Consider the following 19214-nt stretch of genomic DNA (forward strand, 5'->3'; position numbering starts at 1 on the left):
CCTATTAAGCCTAACTACTAACAGCTCACAGTAAACCCCTGGCTCTGTGAAAGTAACATAAGCAGAATACATAAGAAACCTACAGGTCACATGATTTCATGCACATTAAGAGAGCAGGCTGTGTGAATTCACAGATGAGCCAGTTCTGCCTCATAATCTGTATAATTCATCATAATTTCTATGATTCAATCAGCTAATTATCTGAAGATGCATCTTCAGTCATAAAATAACCAGGAAAGAATATGGCTGCCAAGGTTAACAGCAGAAATAACATTCTGCAAAAACTATGCGGAACAACTTGGGGAGCTTCAGCTCCAACTCTTCGATGCGCAGCCCTTGGGCTTTGCTACTCTGTAGTGGAATACTGCACACCTGTATGGATAAACAGCTCACATACAAGACTTGTTGATGTTCAACTCAACCATATGATGAGATTAATTACTGGGTGCATAAAATCTACACCTATTCACTGGCTACCAGTTCTTAGCCACATACTTCCCCCGCACTTACGACGACAAGAAGCTCTCATTCGGGAGTATAGTAAGATCCTGCTAAACTGCTCTCTACCCATTCATGCCTATACCTCTGATCTCTTAAGATGTTGATTAAAGTCAAGAAATCCACCACTCCTCACAGCGCTTAAGCTGCTGGCTGAACATCAGAGCACTATACAAAAGTGGATGGAAGCATGGAGTAGCTATACCTCCCAAGATATTTCTGAGCATATACTACTGTGGGCAAGAATCCCTCAGAAGAAATGGAGTAGCCTTCATAGTCAATAAAAGAGTAGGAAAAACAATACTGGGATACAATCCTCAAAATGACAGAATGATCTCAGTTCGAATCCAAGGGAAACCATTCAATATCACAGTAGTCCAAGTCTATGCCCCAACCACCAGTGCTGAAGAGGATGAAATTGACCGGTTCTATGAAGCCCTACAGCACCTTATAGAACTAACACCAAAAAATGATGTTCTTATCATCATGGGGGATTGGAATGCTAAAGTAGGAAGCTAAAAGATAACCGGAATAACAGGCAAGTTTGGCCTTGGAGTGCAAAATGAAGCAGGGCACAGGCTGATAGAATTCTGTCAAGAGAATACAATGGTCATAGCAAACACTCTTTTCAACAACCCAAGAGACGGCTCTACACATGGACAGCACCAGATGGTCAACACAGAAATCAGATTGAATATATGCTCTGCAGCCAAAGATGGAGAAGCTCTATACAATCAGTAAAAAACAAGACCAGGAGCTGACTGTGGCTCAGACCATGAGCTTCTCCTTGCAAAGTTTAGGCTTAAACTGAAGAAAGTACGGAAAAGCACTAGGCCACTCAGGTATGAATTAAATCATATCCCTGTTGAATATACAGTAGAGGTGACAAATAGATTTAAGGAATTAGATCTAATAGACAGAGTGCCTGAAGAACTATGGACAGAGGTTTGTGACATTGTACAACAGGTAGCAACCAAAACCATCCCAAAGAAAAAGAAATGCAAGAAAGCAAAATGGCTGTCTGAGGAAGCTTTGCAAATAGCTGAGGAAAGGAGGGAAGCGAAAGGCAAGGGAGAAAAAGAAAGATACTCCCAACTGAATGCAGAATTCCAGAGAATAGCTAGAAGAGATAAGAATGCCTTCTTAAATGAACAATGCAAAGAAATAGAAGAAAACAATAGAATAGGGAGGACCAGAGATCTTTTCAAGAAAATTGGAGAGATGAAGGGAACGTTTAATGCAAAAATGGGCATGATAAAGGACCAAAATGGCAGGGACCTAACAGAGGCAGAAGAGATTAAGAAGAGGTGGCAAAATTACACAGAAGAACTATACAAGAATGAGCTTAACGTCCCTGATAATCACAATGAGGTGGTCACTGACCTCGAGCCAGACATCCTAGAACGTGAAGTGAAGTGGGCCTTAGAAAAGCTGAGCAACAACAAAGCTAGTGGAGGTGACAGTATTCCAGCTGAGCTATTCAAAATCTTAAAAGACAGTGCAGTAAAAGTGCTACACTCAATTTGCCAGCAAATTTGGAAAACTCAACAGTGGCCACAGGATTGGAAAAGATCAGTTTACATTCCAATTCCAAAGAAAGGCAGTGCCAAAGAATGTTCAAACTATCGCACCATTGCACTCATTTCTCATGCTAGTAAAGTCATGCTTAAAATCCTACAAGCTAGACTTCAGCAGTATGTGGATTGAGAACTACCAGAAGTACAGGCAGGATTTCAAAGAGGCAGAGGAACTAGAGATCAAATTGCCAACATACGCTGAATCATGGAGAAAGCTAGGGAGTTCCAGAAAAACATCTACTTCTGCTTCATTGACTATGCTAAAGCCTTTGATTGTGTGGATCATAACAAACTGTGGCAAGTTCTTAAAGAGATGGGAGTACCAGACCATCTTATTTGTCTCTTGAGAAACCTATATGCGGGTCAAGAAGCAACAGTGAGAACTGGACACGGAACCACTGATTGGTTCAAAATTGGGAAAGGAGTCTGGCAAGGCTGTATACTGTCGCCCTGCCTATCTAACTTATATGCAGAGCACATCATGAGAAAGGCGGGGCTAGATGAATCAAAAGTTGGAATTAAGATTGCTGGAAGAAATATCAACAACCTAAGATATGCAGATGATACCACTCTAATGGCAGAAAGTGAAGAAGAACTAAAGAGCCTCTTGTTGCGGGTGAAAAAGGAGAGTGCAAAACTTGGGTTGAAACTTAACATTAAGAAAACCAAGATAATGGCATCTGGCCCTCTCAATTCCTGGCAAATAGATGGGGAAGAAATGGAGGTAGTGACAGATTTTATTTTCCTGGGCTCCAAGATCACTGCAGATGGGGACTGTAGCCAAGAAATTAAAAGATGCTTGCTCCTGGGGAGGAAAGCCATGGCAAATCTAGACAGCACACTAAAAAGCAGAGACATCACCCTGTCAACAAAAGTGCGTATAGTCAAGGCTATGGTCTTCCCAGTTGCAATGTATGGCAGTGAAAGTTGGACCATAAGAAAGGCTGAGCGCCAAAGAATTGAGGCCTTTGAACTATGGTGCTGGAGAAGACTCCTGCGAGTCCCTTGGACTGCAAGGCGATCAAACCGGTCAGTCCTAGAGGAGATCAACCCTGACTGCTCTTTAGAAGGCCAGATCCTGAAGCTAAAACTCAAATACTTTGGCCACCTAATGAGAAGGAAGGACTCACTGGAGAAGAGCCTGATGCTGGGAAAGATCAAGGGCAATAGAAGAAGGGGATGACAGAGAATGAGGTGGCTGGATGGAGTCACTGAAGCAGTAGGCGTGAGCTTAAATGGACTCCAGAAGATGGTGGAGGACAGGAAGGCCTGGAGGAATGTTGTCCATAGGGTCGCGATGGGTCGGACACGACTTCGCAGTTAACAACAACAACAAATACCTCCAGGATTTAATCTACCCCGACACATATAAGTGACATACAATAGAATTAGAACAACTCATGGGGTGTGTGCCGATTCTCTGTATAAATGGGGAAAGACACCTTCAGCACAATGTGATTGCGGGGCTCCCCGACAGACTATCCAACATATAGTGAGGGAATGCACTAATAGAAGATACCCAGGAGATTTTAAGGACTTCCTTTGCGTAACAACGGCAGCTACTGACTGGATCTCCAAATTCGACATTAAACTCTGAAATGTTATTTCTGTTTTCCTCTTAGGTTTTATAATCCGGAGCTCTACCGGTAACTGATTCCACAGCTCCGGAGCGCCCACAGAGAAGGATCTCCCCCTGGGGGCCACCAATCAACATTCTCTGATCGGTGGCACCCTGAGGAGGCCCTCTCTGTGGGAACGCACAGGGCGCAGGGAGCTTGATGCCGGCAGCAGATGTTCCCTAAGGTACTCCGGCCCCATGCCATGGAGGGCTTTGAACACCATTACCAGTACCTTGAATCTCACCCGGAAGGCAACTGGCAACCAATGCAGCTCACGGAGCAAAGGTGTAACGTGGGAGTATCGGGAGACTCCCAACACAACTCTCGCGGCTGCATTCTGTACCAGTTGAAGCTTCCGGGTGGTCCCCAAGGGCAGCCCCATGTAGAGAGCGTTGCAGTAGTCCAGACGAGAGGCCACGAGCGCATGAGTGACTGTGCATAAATCATCCCGGCTAAGATAGGGCCGCAACTGGCGCACCAGGCGAACCTGGGCGAAAGCCCCCCTAGTCACAGCTCCTATATGGTCTTCCAGGATAAGCCGTGAATCTAGGAGGACTCCCAAGTTGCGAGCCCTATCTACGGGGGGTAATAGTTCACCCCCCATAGCAAGAGGTGGAATGTCCGAATAAACCCGGGATGAAGATATGCAAAGCCACTCAGTCTTGTCGGGGTTGAGTTGAAGTCTGTTCCTCCCCATCCAGACCCGAACCGCCTCCAGGCAACGGGACATCACGTTGAGGGCATCACTGGGGTGGTTTGGGGTCGAAAGGAAAAGTTGGGTATCATCAGCATACTGATGATACCCAAAACCATGAATGATCTCACCCAGCGGTTTCATGTAGATGTTGAACAGGAGAGGCGAGAGGACCGACCCCTGAGGAACTCCACAAACGAGAGACCTCGCGGTCGACCTCTGCCCTCCTGCCAACACCGACTGCGAACGTCCCTGGAGATAGGAGGAGAACCACTGTAAGACTGTGCCTCCCACTCCCAGTCCCCTGAGACGCCGCAGCAAGATACCATGGTCGATGGTATCGAAAGCCGCCGAGAGGTCTAATAGGACTAGAACAGAGGAATATCCCCTGTCCCGAGCCCTCCAGAGATCATTCACCAGCGCGACCAATGCCGTCTCCGTGCTGTGCCCGGGCCTGAAACCCGATTGGTACGGGTCTAGATAATCCGCTTCATCCAGGACCAGAGGGAGCTGATGCGCCACCACACTCTCAACAACCTTTGCAAGAAAGCAAAGGTTGGAGACAGGACGAAAGTTGTTCAATACAGCTGGGTCCAAGGCAGGCTTCTTGAGGAGAGGCCTCACCACCGCCTCTTTCAAGACGGCAGGGAAGCTACCCTCACTCAGAGAAGCCGATATAACTGCCTGGAACCAGCTGCGTGTCCTCTCCCGGGCTGCATATACCAGCCAGGAAGGGCACGGGTCCAATAAACATGTGGTGGTGCTCAGCCTCCCCATGATCCTGTCCACTTCCTCCGGAGTCACAGAATCAAACTCATCCCAGATGGTATCGACAAGACCGCCCGTGTCCTGATCGCCAGACTGCCCAGTCAGAGTCCAGACCGGTCCGAATCCGAGCGATTTTGTCCGACAGATGCTGGTTAAACTCCTCGGCACGACCCTGCAAGGGATCCTCCCTCACCTCCTGATTTAGGAGGGAGCGAGTCACCCTGAACAGGGCGGCCGGGCGATTATCTGCGGACGCGATAAGGGTGGCGAAGTGGTTAGACCTCGCCTCCCTTATCGCAGCGAGATAAGACCTAATGTGGGCTCTTAGTCGCAATCGGTCGGATTCGGATCGGCTGGATCTCCAACCGCTCTCTAGGCCCCATCTCCGACGCTTCATCTCCCGGAGCTTTGCAGAGAACCATGGAGCTCGACGGGATCTGCACCGGGTCAGGGGCCGCAGGGGTACAACTCGGTCAAGAGCCTCAGTGGCCGTCCTTTCCCAGGCTTCCACTAAGGCATCTGCCGAGCTGTGAGCAAGGGAGGCAGGTGGGGACCCCAGCGCCGCCTGGAACCTCTGGGGATCCATTAAGCGTCTGGGGCGGTACCATTTAATTGGTTCCATGCACCCACGGTGGGGGGTGGCAAAACGGAAGACCAGCCGCAGATGATGATCGGTCCATGACAGGGGCATAATAATTGGAGAGCCCCCACCAAGATCATCTAACCACCGTCCAGATAAGAAAACTAAGTCAAGGGTGTGGCCTCCCTCATGAGTCGGTCCCAAAATTACTTGCGTCAGGTCCATGGCCGTCATGGAAGCCATGAACTCCAGAGCCAACTCAGATGATCCTCCCAGCAATGGTAGATTGAAGTCCCCCAAAACTATAAGTTTCGGGAACTCAATCACCAACCCAGAGAGGACATCGAGCAGCTCAGGCAGGGCTGCTGCTGCGTGACTAGGCGAAAGGTACACCAGCAGCAAGCCCAACTGCGCACCAGGACCGCATCTCAGAAAGAGAGACTCACACCCGACTATCTGGGGAACGGTGGCCTCCCGTGGACACAAGGTCTCCCTCATAACAACAGCCACACCCCCACCCCTACCCTGAACCCGAGGCCGGTGCAGCACCCGGAAACCTGGTGGGCAAAGGTCAACCAGAGGAATCCCGCCCTCTGGGCCCAACCAAGTCTCCGTGATGCAAGCCAGGTCCGCCTGCTCACCCTCGACCAAGTCGCGGACGAGAGGAGCCTTATTAGAGACAGACCTGGCATTCAAATACACCAGCCAGAGCTCGGGAGGCTGCACACCCTCACTCCCGGGACCTTGGGGCAGAGCCAGAGGGTCGGAGTGCCCCACCGCTTGTAAGCAGCGGAGAGGCCTTCCCTGAGATCGATACGGCCCTCTGCTCCTACATCTGCTGCCATTCCCTGATGTCGTGGGAATAGGTAACCCCACGACCAGCCCTGGAGTCCCGGCGGTAACCGACCCCCGCTCCTCCCCCCTGCGATCTACATCGGCACTAGCCAGAACAGAGGTTGTTGGATTGCCCCCGTTGTCCAAACAACCAAAAGAACCCTCCCGCCTCCCTAACCCCCTAAAAAATTTAGACAAAAAAATAATCAGGGGCCTCTTGTTAGGTCTACGTCGAAGGCCCCTACCCGTGCCCAGCCAACTCTCAGGGTCCCAATAAATGGGCCCTTCCTCGAGGTTATAATCGGCTAGAAAGGCGGGTCGCACCCAGGAAGGGGGAGCACCCCTGAGGGCGAACAAGTCCGTGGAAGAATATTTAAAGGGAGGCATAAAAAGCAGTCCGGATCGCAGGCAGTCCATAGATAATAGTCCATGAGGAGGATCTGTTCAGAGGATAGATAGGTGTCCCAGGCCTCCATCCAGCCGCTGCCACTCAGCTGGATAAACCCCCCGGGTAGGCCTACCACCGTCCTCTCACGACGGTCGCAGAGCCAGTTCTCAGGGGGATGGTAGTCTGGAACAACCGCTCTGGGTATAGCATGCCCCATAGAGCTCTCACCTCTAGGGGCGGCAGATGTAAGTTCAAGCCATCCTCTCACGATGGCTAATACCCAGAGTTCTCTGAGTCCTTTGGGGGTATAGTGTAAAGGGCAATGCAGTCAATTGTAAAGGCAGAAATAGAACCAGATAACAAACCATCATCAAGTCTGCTAACGGCCAAGTCCCCCGTTGTTCCGCCATTCCCAGAGGTAGTAACTGATCACCACTCCATGGGCCCTCAGTTCTATAATTATTAGGGCCTTCCAGACTGTGGTCGACAAAGATTGACTCCCCCAGGTCCATTAAGTTCCCCGGAGCCCCCTCGAAATCCTGAGACACCAGCCAGATCACAACAAGTGTGTTGGGGAGCGCCGGTCTTCCAGGGTCCTTCTGAATGACCCAGGTCCACAAGGCTCCACTGGGGTCCACCGGCTAGCCCAGGAACCTTCGGGGCCATCAGGAACAATGGGGGTGCCAACCCATCTGGGACATGCAGAACCAACCGGGGAACCGGCGAGCCGGCCATAACGCCATCGCTGAGTCATCGGAGCCGCTGCCGCTGGGCCGCTATGGACGCCGACGCCGCCATCCCCGTTACCACCGGAATGCCGCCAAAGCCGCAAACAATCCGGGGAAAGCCACCGCCACCACCGATGGAAAGCGGGCCAAAAAGGCCCAGGCGGTAGCGGGACAAACGGTACGGCAGAAGCAGGCCAGACCACAGCAGTCGATGATAACGTGGCCCGAAAACGGCCCGGGAACAACGCCACCGCCGCCACCGTCGTCGTCGCCATTAAGATGGACCAAAAGCGTCGTCGATACAGGCAATGGCATACCGGGAAAGAATTGCTATTCTAAAAATTGTTCTTGGGAGAAGGAAGTCCAATTGTAGTTTTGAGTGAAAGGAGAGTTCAACTGTCTGTGGTAGCTCAATAGAAGGTTTAAATGAAGAAAAGCTGCAAATGTTTCCCTCTTCTAGAATGTGCACAGATTTGAAGGAAATTCTGTTTCCTTGCCATTTCATAATAAAACTTTATTTATTTATTTTTTTATTTTAATTCCATTTATATCCCGCCCTTCTCCGAAGACTCAGGGCGGCTTACAAGCTTAGCAATAGCCTTCATTCTATGTATATGCCTGCTTATTAGGGCTTTCACACACACCCCAAGTGGCATTATTACAAAGTCAGCTTAATTGCCCCCAACAATCTGGGTCCTCATTTTACCTACCTCGGAGGGATGGAAGGCTGAGTCAACCTTGAGCCTGGTGGGACTCGAACCTGCACTGATTGCAGGCAGCTGGTGTTACTTAAGGAGGCATTAGCCCACTGCGCCACCAAGGAGATAGATTGCTGCTATCTCCTTTTATCCAAATGTTGGGGAATCCTTTAGATAGATTTTGGAAGGTACTGGACCCTTTGGGATGAAGCTGTAGCAGAAAACAGCTATTTGGACATCATGAGGTTGAAATAATCTCTCAACTAATTTTGAAGGGGACAATGGTACTTACAAAACAATGGTAATAGGAGGAGGAAAGTGTGTTGAGTATGTTTGCCAGCGTGGGTTATTTGTAGAAATAATAAAGGCAGGATACAAACAAATGAACAAACAAATAAGCAAGCAAGCAAGCAAGCAAACAAACAAACAAACAAACAATATAACGTCTTGACCCAGGCACAGAAATCAATTCTGCAACAAAAGAGGTATTTGGATAAAGTACTATTTTATTTCAATGAAAATAGTGAATGGAGAATCTCTGCAAAAGGAACATAACTCCTCTTTAATGAGCCAAAATTTAGCGTGACTCAAAATGCCATCCTCCATGACAATTAATGAAAAGGAATGATAGCCATTGACTCAAAAGGTTTTACCATCAACATGGAGAGAATGAAAGATAGATTCTAGGCATGGACTAATGGAATCACTGGCAGATACAGGCAAGCAAGGCTTTTCATGAAGTGCTTTTCCAGTTAATTAGAAAAAAAGGGGGATAGAATCCTCTGAAGGAGAAAAAGAAAAGATGGCTACAAGATGTACTTACAGTCCCAAGTGTAAAAGGAATGCCAAAATAGGATGAACTTGATTTTGCAGGTGATGGTTATTTCTGTAACAATTTTCATTATGTTCAAATTCCTCAAAGATTTTCTACTTGGAGAATAGGAAGCCATTATGGATAGTTTCTGAGAAACCCAGAGGACCTCTTCTCTCTTGATTTTGAGATGGAAAAAAAAGTCCTCCAAACTGTAAGATGGAATGAATCAAAAATTAAGGTTTACAACTGCTCCTGCTTATTAAACTGTCAGGATAGTTCAGGAGACAGTGACCAAGATGCAGCATAGGAGGAACATTTAGTTGTCAAAACAAGAGTTTAGTTGGTCATTTTTCAAGATTCTGATTAGAAAGAAATAACTGGAAAAGAGTATGGAAGCAATTTCTTCCAAAAGAACAGAAAGGTGTAACCTTAGAGACTACAGATTTATTCTGACTTTTCTGCAGAAACTTTGGGATTGATCCAAGATGGCAAAATGCTAATCTTGAGTGGTTCAAATGATCAATGAGGATGCTGTCATTTGCAGGCATATTGACTGATAGCAATAATAAAGAATGCAGGATCATCAATGTCATATCTGCAGTGTAAGAAGTAAAAGTAGGACGGGTCTTGTTCCACTGGTTTGTTTTTATTTGCATTCATAGCATTACTTGATACAATTTGTACTAAAGAAAGCCTTAAAAAAACCTTCAAATTGTTTCCAAACTGTTAAAAGACATTGAACTTGCATTAAAACATTGATATGCTGCACAGCCTCTATGATGATCTATGTATTTTAGATACAAAAAGACTAGAGATGAGCTTCCAGCTCTAAGATACATGCTCAACGTGGAGAATGTCACAGGAAGGACACATGAAAGTTACACATTTGGTGAGATTCTCTAATCAGCTACTACTGCATGGATTTCGTGATGGAAGGAGGGAGACAAGAGAAAGAGATGTTGGACATGCTAAACTAGGAGGACAGGATGAAAGTGCCCCATCTCTAAGCAAATCCAAACATGGGTGAAATAAAGGACTGAACTTATGATTGTCAAGTGGCTCAATAGTTAAAGCCCATGTTCTGGTCCTTACTTTGCTACAAATATCTTGCATGCAGGAGACTGTAGCTTGTATATCTGCGACAAAGGGAGAAAGGTGGTTTCCTTGATAGCAGATATAATCTATGAGAGGAGAAGGGAATATTTTTTTTAGTTTCCTTTTTATAGGTAAATCCAGATCCTATAGCAGATGATACCACTCTAATGGCAGAAAGTGAAGAACTAAAGAGCCTCGTGTTGCAGGTGAAAAAGGAGAGTGCAAAACCTGGGTTGAAACTTAACATTAAGAAAACCAAGATCATGGCATCCGGCCCTCTCAAATCCTGGCAAATAGATGGGGAAGAAATGGAGGTAGTGACAGATTTTATTTTCCTGGGCTCCAAGATCACTGCAGATGGGGACTGTAGCCAAGAAATTAAAAGACGCTTGCTCCTCAGGAGGAAAGCCATGGCAAATCTAGACAGCACACTAAAAAGTAGAGACATCACCCTGTCAACAAAAGTGCGTATAGTCAAGGCTATGGTCTTCCCAGTTGCAATGTATGGCAGTGAAAGTTGGACCATAAAAAAGGCTGAGCGCCAAAGAACTGAGGCCTTTAAACTGTAGTGCTGGAGAAGACTCCTGCGAGTCCCTTGGACTGCAAGGCGATCAAACCGGTCAGTCCTAGAGGAGATCAACCCTGACTGCTCTTTAGAAGGCCAGATCCTGAAGCTAAAACTCAAATACTTTGGCCACCTAATGAGAAGGAAGGACTCACTGGAGAAGAGCCTAATGCTGGGAAAGATTGAGGGCAATAGAAGAAGGGGACAACAGAGAATGAGGTGGCTGGATGGAGTCACTGAGCTTAAATGGACTCCAGAAGATGGTAGAGGACAGGAAGGCCTGGAGGAACGTTGTCCATAGGGTCGCGATGGGTCGGACACGACTTCGCAGCTAACAACAACAACAACCAGATCCTATAAAAGCAGAAACATATGAAAAGCATGGTGAGAAAGGTTATACAACTGTGAGTCATCTGTGAGTCAGTTACCAACTGAGTGTTATGGCATCCTAGGGCACCACAGCAAACTCACAGGGACCCCATGGGATATTTTTAAGTTTGAAGTGAGGCACAGTGGTGTTCAAAAATTGTCAGTCGTCATACAAACTACTAGCTCAAGGTTGCCATAGTTTTGGCCTACAGGTACACTGTGGGAAAAAAATCGAGACCCTAAGCATGCTGTGAACTGAGAAAGTTGGAGAACCTGTAAAGGTTGGCGTGAAAACATAGAACCCATCACAATTCTGAAGAGCAGGGAGTTTATGAGTATACTAACCTTGATGAGTATACTAACCCAGATTGAAATGAAGGTGGATGAGAGTTTTGAATTATGACTGCATAAGCTACAATAAAGCAAAATGGATTTGCAGTTTGCTCAGTAAAGGCCAGCGCAAACAAAAACTTTCAAATTCCAGAATTCTGAAGGGATAAAAGTTCAAGGGGGAAACAGAGCTTTATAGATCTTTCATATTTTGTGTGTGGCAATACTCACTGAATTATGCACTACAAATCTAAAGACGGCAATTAATTTTATGAAATACTTTGCAAAACAGCATGATATAATTGTCCAAAAAATTTATTCTGTAAAGAAAAAAAATATGATTTTATAAACTTAAAAATGTCAAATTCGAATCAATTTCTGGGTCATGCCCAATTTTTAAAGTACAAATAAAACTTAGAATTATTTAGCTGGCTAAATTGGTATTCTTTGGAGGGTTAAGGTCCATTTTCTCACAACATTCAATATTGTGTAAACACCTTAGAACTGAAAGTACATTTTCAAGAATTCTATTCAATGGCAACAGTTGTTCAAAATAACTTTCTGTTGAACTTTTAGCCCCATAAGGTTAGCATTCAGGAAGCTCAGCTGCTATCTAACAAACTTAATTAATCAAAAAGTCATTTCCGAGCAGTAACTATGAGTAAAAGTGCTTCAAGTATGCTAGCAAGCCTACAAGTTAATCAAAATGCTAATGCAGTACAAATTAAAGTTGTGATTAACATTTCACAGTAGCTGCTTAAGTGAATTGATCACACAAATGGGTTAAGCATTAGTCATTTCCTCCAGGACCAACTGGGAAAAAGGTTTGTCATGAGTTTAGGAGGAAGGAGTAATTGTACTTCAGGAGAACTGTCACCAAATATATTACCATGCAACTGTTCTTATGGCTACCTGGAGTGTTCAAAAACAAACATATGAAAAAATCATAAATATTGAAAATGAATTCTCCATTTGGGGGCAGGTGGAAACTATTCAACTAGTACTATAAGAGGGCTTATTTTTTCTATTTTTATGTATTGTATTTATATACTACTGTAATCAACACAGGCATGCTCATTTATGTTTATGCTGCACTGATAAATATTCATATTTGTCTTCCCTTCAAAACAAGTATTAACCCCATCAAGTATAAGGTACTTTGTAAAAGTGAACGGAGGTGCTGACAGTAGGGGAAATTTATGTTATGATAGCAGTGAAAAAGGAGGTTTATGACCAGTTTTTGAAATTGTGGCCATTGTAGCATCCCTGTTTACAATTCAGGTGTTTGGCAACTGGCATGCATTTATAATGGTCACAGAATCCCATAGTCACCTGACTGCCATTTGTGACCTTCACAGCCAGGTTCATACAAAGCAAAGTCAATGGGGAAGCCAGCAGGAAGTTGCAAGTTGCGGTCACATGATGTCATGCTTAACAACAACAGCACAATTAGCTAATGACTACAGCAGGAACTGATATTGAAGATTGGGCGCAGTCACCTAATGTTTCACTTTGCAACCCTGTTGTTTAGTATTGGTTCCAATTGTGGTTGGAGAGTGAGGATTACATGCAATATCTCAGTACACTTCTTTATAACTGTAAAATGCTAGTAAAAAAACAAACATCGACACTTGAGGCCGGAATAGTAGAAAGGAAGATTTTTCAATAAATATCATCCCAATACAGCAAACAACACTGGAGACGTCTGTACTAGAAAAAGAAAATACTTTGCTTTTTGGCCTTGTAAGAAGCCAAAATAAAAAAAAAATAAAGTGTTTGGGCTATCTTTTTGACAATTTAATGTAGTAAAATTAAAGTATATTTAGTAATAAAGGAGTCGTGGGATGTCAGTTGCTCCACATGATTGAACCTTGAAGATAGCAAAAGGCTTCAAAACCTCTGTGAACCTTGGTAGGATAAACAGAATGAATTTAATAGACCAAGATAGGCTGCCCCAGCTAAGCGAAATTACATTTGCTAATATCATACTCATTTTTCTTCTTTAGACCAATACAATAGCATGTACAGTGGTGCTTAAAAATTTACGTAAAGAAGTTTTGAATGTTCAATATTTTTGCATAAATATCAACTAAAATGTAATCTGTCCTCCACACAAGGAATGGCTACATCAAAGTCCTGTCCTTAATCCTATACAAATGCTGCGCCAGGACCTGAAGCGATCAGATCATGCATGGAAACCTACCAACATCCCTGAATCGAAGGTCTTCTGTGAGTAGGGTTGGGTTAAATTCATCTAAGTCGATGGGCCGGACGGATAAACATCAACAAACATATTTAGTTGCTGTTATTGATGTTCACTTATAAAAAGCAAAGATTCACAACTTTTATCATACGCAAATACATAGCTTTGTATCATTTTCTTCAATAAATAAATGAATCAGTATAGAGATTTTGATTCATTTGATTAAGTGGCTTCTCTGTATTTAGTTTTAGAACTTGGATGGACAATAGATCATGTTTTAGGTCATATTTAAGCAGAAATAATAAACATTCAAAAGGGTTCACAAACATTTAAGTGATGCTATATAAATCATGCTGGAGAAGACTCCTGCGAGTCCCTTGAACTGCAAGGTGATCAAACCGGTCAGGAGATCAACCCTGACTGTTCTTTAGAAGGCCAGATCCTGAAGCTAAAACTCAAATACTTTGGCCACCTAATGAGAAGGAAGGACTCACTGGAGAAGAGCCTAATGCTGGGAAAGATCAAGGGCAATAGAAGAAGGGGACGACAGAGAATGAGGTGGCTGGATGGAGTCACTGAAGCAGTAAGCATGAGCTTAAATGGACTCCAAAAGATGGTAGAGGACAGGAAGGCCTGGAGGAACGTTGTCCATAGGGTCGCGATGGGTCGGACACGACTTCGCAGCTAACAACAACAATATAAATCTACGATTATGAGTAAGAATTGTTTCTTATTTTGATATAGTATATTCAGGTGAAAATATGTAACCTCTTCCGGCCAACAAAACACCACAAATAGCTGTACTATTATTTGAACTTCATGCATAGGGCAATAGGTGCAGAATAAGTATTTTTAGATAAAAGTGCCCTTCAGAATGAAGAAAGTTCCTTTTTCTCCAGCTGAAATCCAAAGTAAATATTTGTGTGTGTAAACAGAAGGATGGTTTTGACACAAAAACCAGATATAGCAATGCAAGGAATGAATATCTCCCTCACTAGGTGTGGAACAAAATATCTCTCCTCTCAAAGGAGACTGCTGAAATGCATTTAACATATACAGGATAAATACTTCTCAAAAGATTAAGGCTGAATATCCTAAGGGTAGCCTTATATCACAGAAATACTGAAATACTAAAATTTTTAGTCTTCATGAGAAGAGTTGCTTCTGTTTTGGTAATCGTATTTAATCAGTTAACGGAACTGTATCTTATCAACTCTGAAGGGAAAGGAATACATAATAAACAGTCATAATGATCTTGGCTTAAAACATTGATAATGTTATCAAATTCCTATATAACTTTTTGACCTTTCATGCAATTCATTACATATGTTGGCCAGGAACAGACAGTGAGAATCTACACGGACATCTACAGTACAGTGATAATATCAAAAATGTACCGTATATACACTAAAATGATTTTTGGTGATTACTGGTCTGTAGCAATTATCTGGAGCATGTAAGTATTTTTTGAGCAATTATAAACCTATGAATATTTCCAAAATACTGTATATCAAGCCAATATGTTTTGTTTGGATAAAATAGGCAAAATATTTTGTTAATTAAGGGCTATTTACTACTACCACATATGACTGATATGTGATGATACATGAGATAAGGCCAATGAGATGGAAGGATACTTTGATTCCTATAATGGATGAATGGTTGCAAAAGTTGATGGAGCTAGCAGAAATGGCTAAATTGGCTACTTTGATTAAAGGAATAAACACAATTACTTTTGTTTCTACTTTGAAACTGCTTCTGGACTTTGTGCTGGAGATGGGAAAAAAAAATGAAACCTTGATTTTGGGTTTTACTGATTAGATAGGTTTGTTGTTATAGAAATGGCTAGTTTGTACTATTATATAAAAAGAAAAAGTTCAGGTTTGATGTCATTATCTTACTCTACTGTACCAAAGGGAGTTGAATGTCAATGCCTTTTCTTTCTTTTTTTCCTTTTCCGTACACTTTTCCCTCCCCCTGTCCTACTATTTTCTTTTGTATTTTATATTATAAACTAATTAAAAAAAGAGATAACATCTATGAGATATGCATTAAAATGCGTGACTACATTATGATGTAATAATATGTTCATTCCGCCAGGACCTGAAGACCTGGCTCTTCGAGCTCTCTGGCCCAGGCTGAGAATTTTAATTTTAATTTTAATTGGGGTTTTTACTCTTTCAGGGACTGTTATAATCTTTTTAATTGTTTTTAATTTTTGTATTTCTTGTTTTAATTCCTTGTAAACCGCCCTGAGTCCTTCGGGAAAGGACGGTATACAAATCCAATTAAATAAATAAATAAATAAATAATAATCAACATGAACAATTCAGGCACATTTTCAAATCTAGATTCTGGAAGCCATAAATACCAAACTAGACCATTAAGTATAAAAAATTAATTGTACCTGACATATTCTGATTGACTGGTCTAACACCGTCTTGGTATCAGTGACATAATCTGGACAGGGAAGCACGGCATGTTCAAAGTGGGCTTGCAACAGAAGATGACATTTGGTATGTGAGCTGTCAAAAGAATGTGGGTTGACTTCAATAGGGAGACATTTGGCCAGTTCGCTATTCATCTGATCCTCATTGTGCCTCACTGGGAGGTCTCTGTATTCTTCAGCATCCTGAAAGAGAAAGAGAGAAAGAGAACATTAATGAAAAGAAATGGAAAGAACCGGGGTATAGATAACTAGGAGCTTGCTTTGGCAACTTTTATCCAAGCCCCCAATAAAACCACTTTTCAGAAATGGGAACCTATGCAGATACAAAGGGCCACAATTGGAAGCACAGATTGGAAAAAAGATACCTAAGTGCTCCTAAAGCTATTGCTAATCCATAAGCAGAAGTAGCGCTAGAGAAAGGCTGGATTACATTTACAATATAATAATGTGTTTTTTCCCCAAATGCTTTTCAGAAGAAAATGCTCTCTCAGTTATAAATGTGGCCAACTGAGGATTAATTAAAACTGCGTGGAAGCTGTATATGAGAATTAATGTAATAGGTTTTACTTTTGTGCACAGGGTTACTGTACAATAAAATATTCTTTTAAATGACAGAGAAAGCCTCAAGGCAAGAGGATAAAAAAACTAGAATAGTAATTTAGCAAACCCTAGAAATAAAACCTAAGCAACCTCTAAAAATGTCATGGTCTTTGAACAGTGTGGTTTTTTTTTTAAGACAGACTGCAGACAACTGCTACCTAATCCTTGATGTCTTTTCCATTCTTTTGTGAAAACCGTGGTCATTTATTTTCTGAACCAAAGGGTCAGTGCCATTTTAAGCCCTATAGAATTCTTCATGTTTGTTTCACTCTTATTTAAGCCACATCCCTTAACAATATTTTAGGGGATATTTACCAAGGAGATTTTTCTGTTGGGGCTTGGTAGCTCTACTCATGAGAGAGACTAAGGGGTGGGATCAGCAGGATGGCTGCAGCTAAGCAGGTATTTCTGGAAAACAGAAAAAGCCTCCTTTCTCCCCCTTAAACAACCTGTTTTATTTACTTCCAAAATACGCCTCTGGTTTCAAACACTTCGCCTACTTCATTTCCTATGTGTGTGTGTGTGATGGATGATTGTAAGTGAAGTTCATTTTCTTATCTACATCATGTAAGTAATTAAAGGAAATTGAGAATGAGCACTGGAGCTTTTATGCATCTGGGAACGAAGCTGAATGTAGGGCACCAAGGTCAGGCTAGTCCATTATATTTTTATGTGACAGGCTGGTCTGTCTGCCCCTGTCCCTGTTTGCTTAGCATCGGCAGGACAGGCTACTAACTGCAAATCTGTGCTTCTGATTTGCCCAGCTGTCCTTGAATAAAGACATCTTCCACTGCAAATGTGATATGGCAGTGATTGACAACTCTATGATGAACTCAGCTCGCAACCCCCTGCTACTGTTTTCAGATTGCAGGAAGACAGACCGAATAAAGAAACATCCTTCATAATCAAGTCAAAGCGGCCTTGCTGTCCACTCAGTATTTTCTGCGTTCATTTCCCTTTTTTTAGCACGAACCGCACTCTGCCCTGCAAGTTCCACAGATTATGCAATGCCAATTTATGAAAAACAAAAACAAGAGTCTGGCAGCACCACTTTAAAAAGACTGTTCAAAAATGGAGAAGAGGCACATCCATAAGAACATTAAGAATGCCAAATGAACTGTTCCTTCATTTCCCTTAAGTGCCAGTGGAAAGCTGAATGAATTTGGAAATTCAACAAAAGCTGATGGTAAAAGTTAATCTGCTTATATATAGGGTATAAAATCACATAGATTTGGAAGCTTTCTGATAGAAGCATACAATTTTTTTTACTGAGTTTCCTTTTGGCCAACAGGAAATAATGAGGGAGAAAAGTGAAGCAGCTGAAAAAAAAGTATTTAGAGTCCCTAACAGTTTTTGGTTGCACTGATACAAATATTTATTCCGATTCCTCTCAACCCTTCCCCCGCTTTCTTTTACAAAATGAAAAAAAACCCATATAACGGGATTTAGTAAATAGCAAATAGCAATTTCAAAAATATATGCCATGGCACTACTTGGAAAGAGAGTTACAACAGGCCATAAAATCTATTCCTTTCTAAATCGTCAAGAATAAAAGTAACATTGGTAGCATGAACTAACATCATGCAGCCTTAAAGTAGAACTGAGTCTGTCTACATCTCAGTTATCATTCTACATCTGAATTGTAAATGGCCAGTCAGTTCTTACACTGAGGGATTTTCACAATTGTTAGCAATTACATGTTAGCAATTACAAGTATTTGCATTTAAGTCTATTCAGATCTCCAAAAATGATGGAAGATCATATTTATTGATTTTAGACCATCATAACATGGTCCTTTTATAATTTTATACAATTCGGTGTCAAAGATAAAATAGAAGCAATTTCTACTTTAATTCATTCACTCTTCTGCCTAACCATCAGTTCCAAATCCAAACCCTTTTCCTGTGTTACTGAAGTTTTCACTAAAGCTTAAGAAAACATTTATTCTGAATTTTCTCTTACCTAGCAGTTACCTAGCAGTTCAAAGCCAATGGTTCCAAAGAGCTGAAATAATGATATAGATTTGTTTTGTTTAGGAGATGTTGGTACCATTACTAAAAAAGGCTACAATGGACACTTTACTGGTCCCTAATAAAATTTAAAGGCTCACCCTAAATTCCCCAGTTAAAACTAATTTTGAATTACTACCACCCAAATGCTAATAAGTCACATTCAGTATAAAGTGAAAATTCACAAAACCAGATATACCAAGGGGTAGAATCCAAGTCTTAAAATACATAGTTCACTACCAGAAGAGCCTGGGAAAATAATAACTTGAAATTACAGCAATTTTACTATTCAATTAATATTATTTATAAGCTCTTTTTATTTCAACGTTATTCTCTTATCCAAATTATTTTATGCATAAAATTACTTTACTGCAATGTAGATTTATACTACATACT

General features: G+C 42.6%; 1 protein-coding gene across 1 annotated transcript in view; it reads right to left on the minus strand.

Moving 5' to 3' along the window:
- The window catches only part of ASCC3 (activating signal cointegrator 1 complex subunit 3), a 270899-nt gene that overhangs the window by 29857 nt on the left and 221828 nt on the right, over positions 1 to 19214 (minus strand). Inside the window, exon 37 of the mRNA XM_083371881.1 lies at positions 16168 to 16392. Coding sequence (XP_083228007.1) covers positions 16168 to 16392 — 225 coding nt within the window. The remainder of the gene's footprint in view (positions 1 to 16167; positions 16393 to 19214) is intronic.

The sequence above is a fragment of the Vipera ursinii genome (genome assembly GCF_947247035.1).
Source record: "Vipera ursinii genome assembly, chromosome: 1".
Classification (NCBI taxonomy): Eukaryota; Metazoa; Chordata; class Lepidosauria; order Squamata; family Viperidae; genus Vipera; species Vipera ursinii.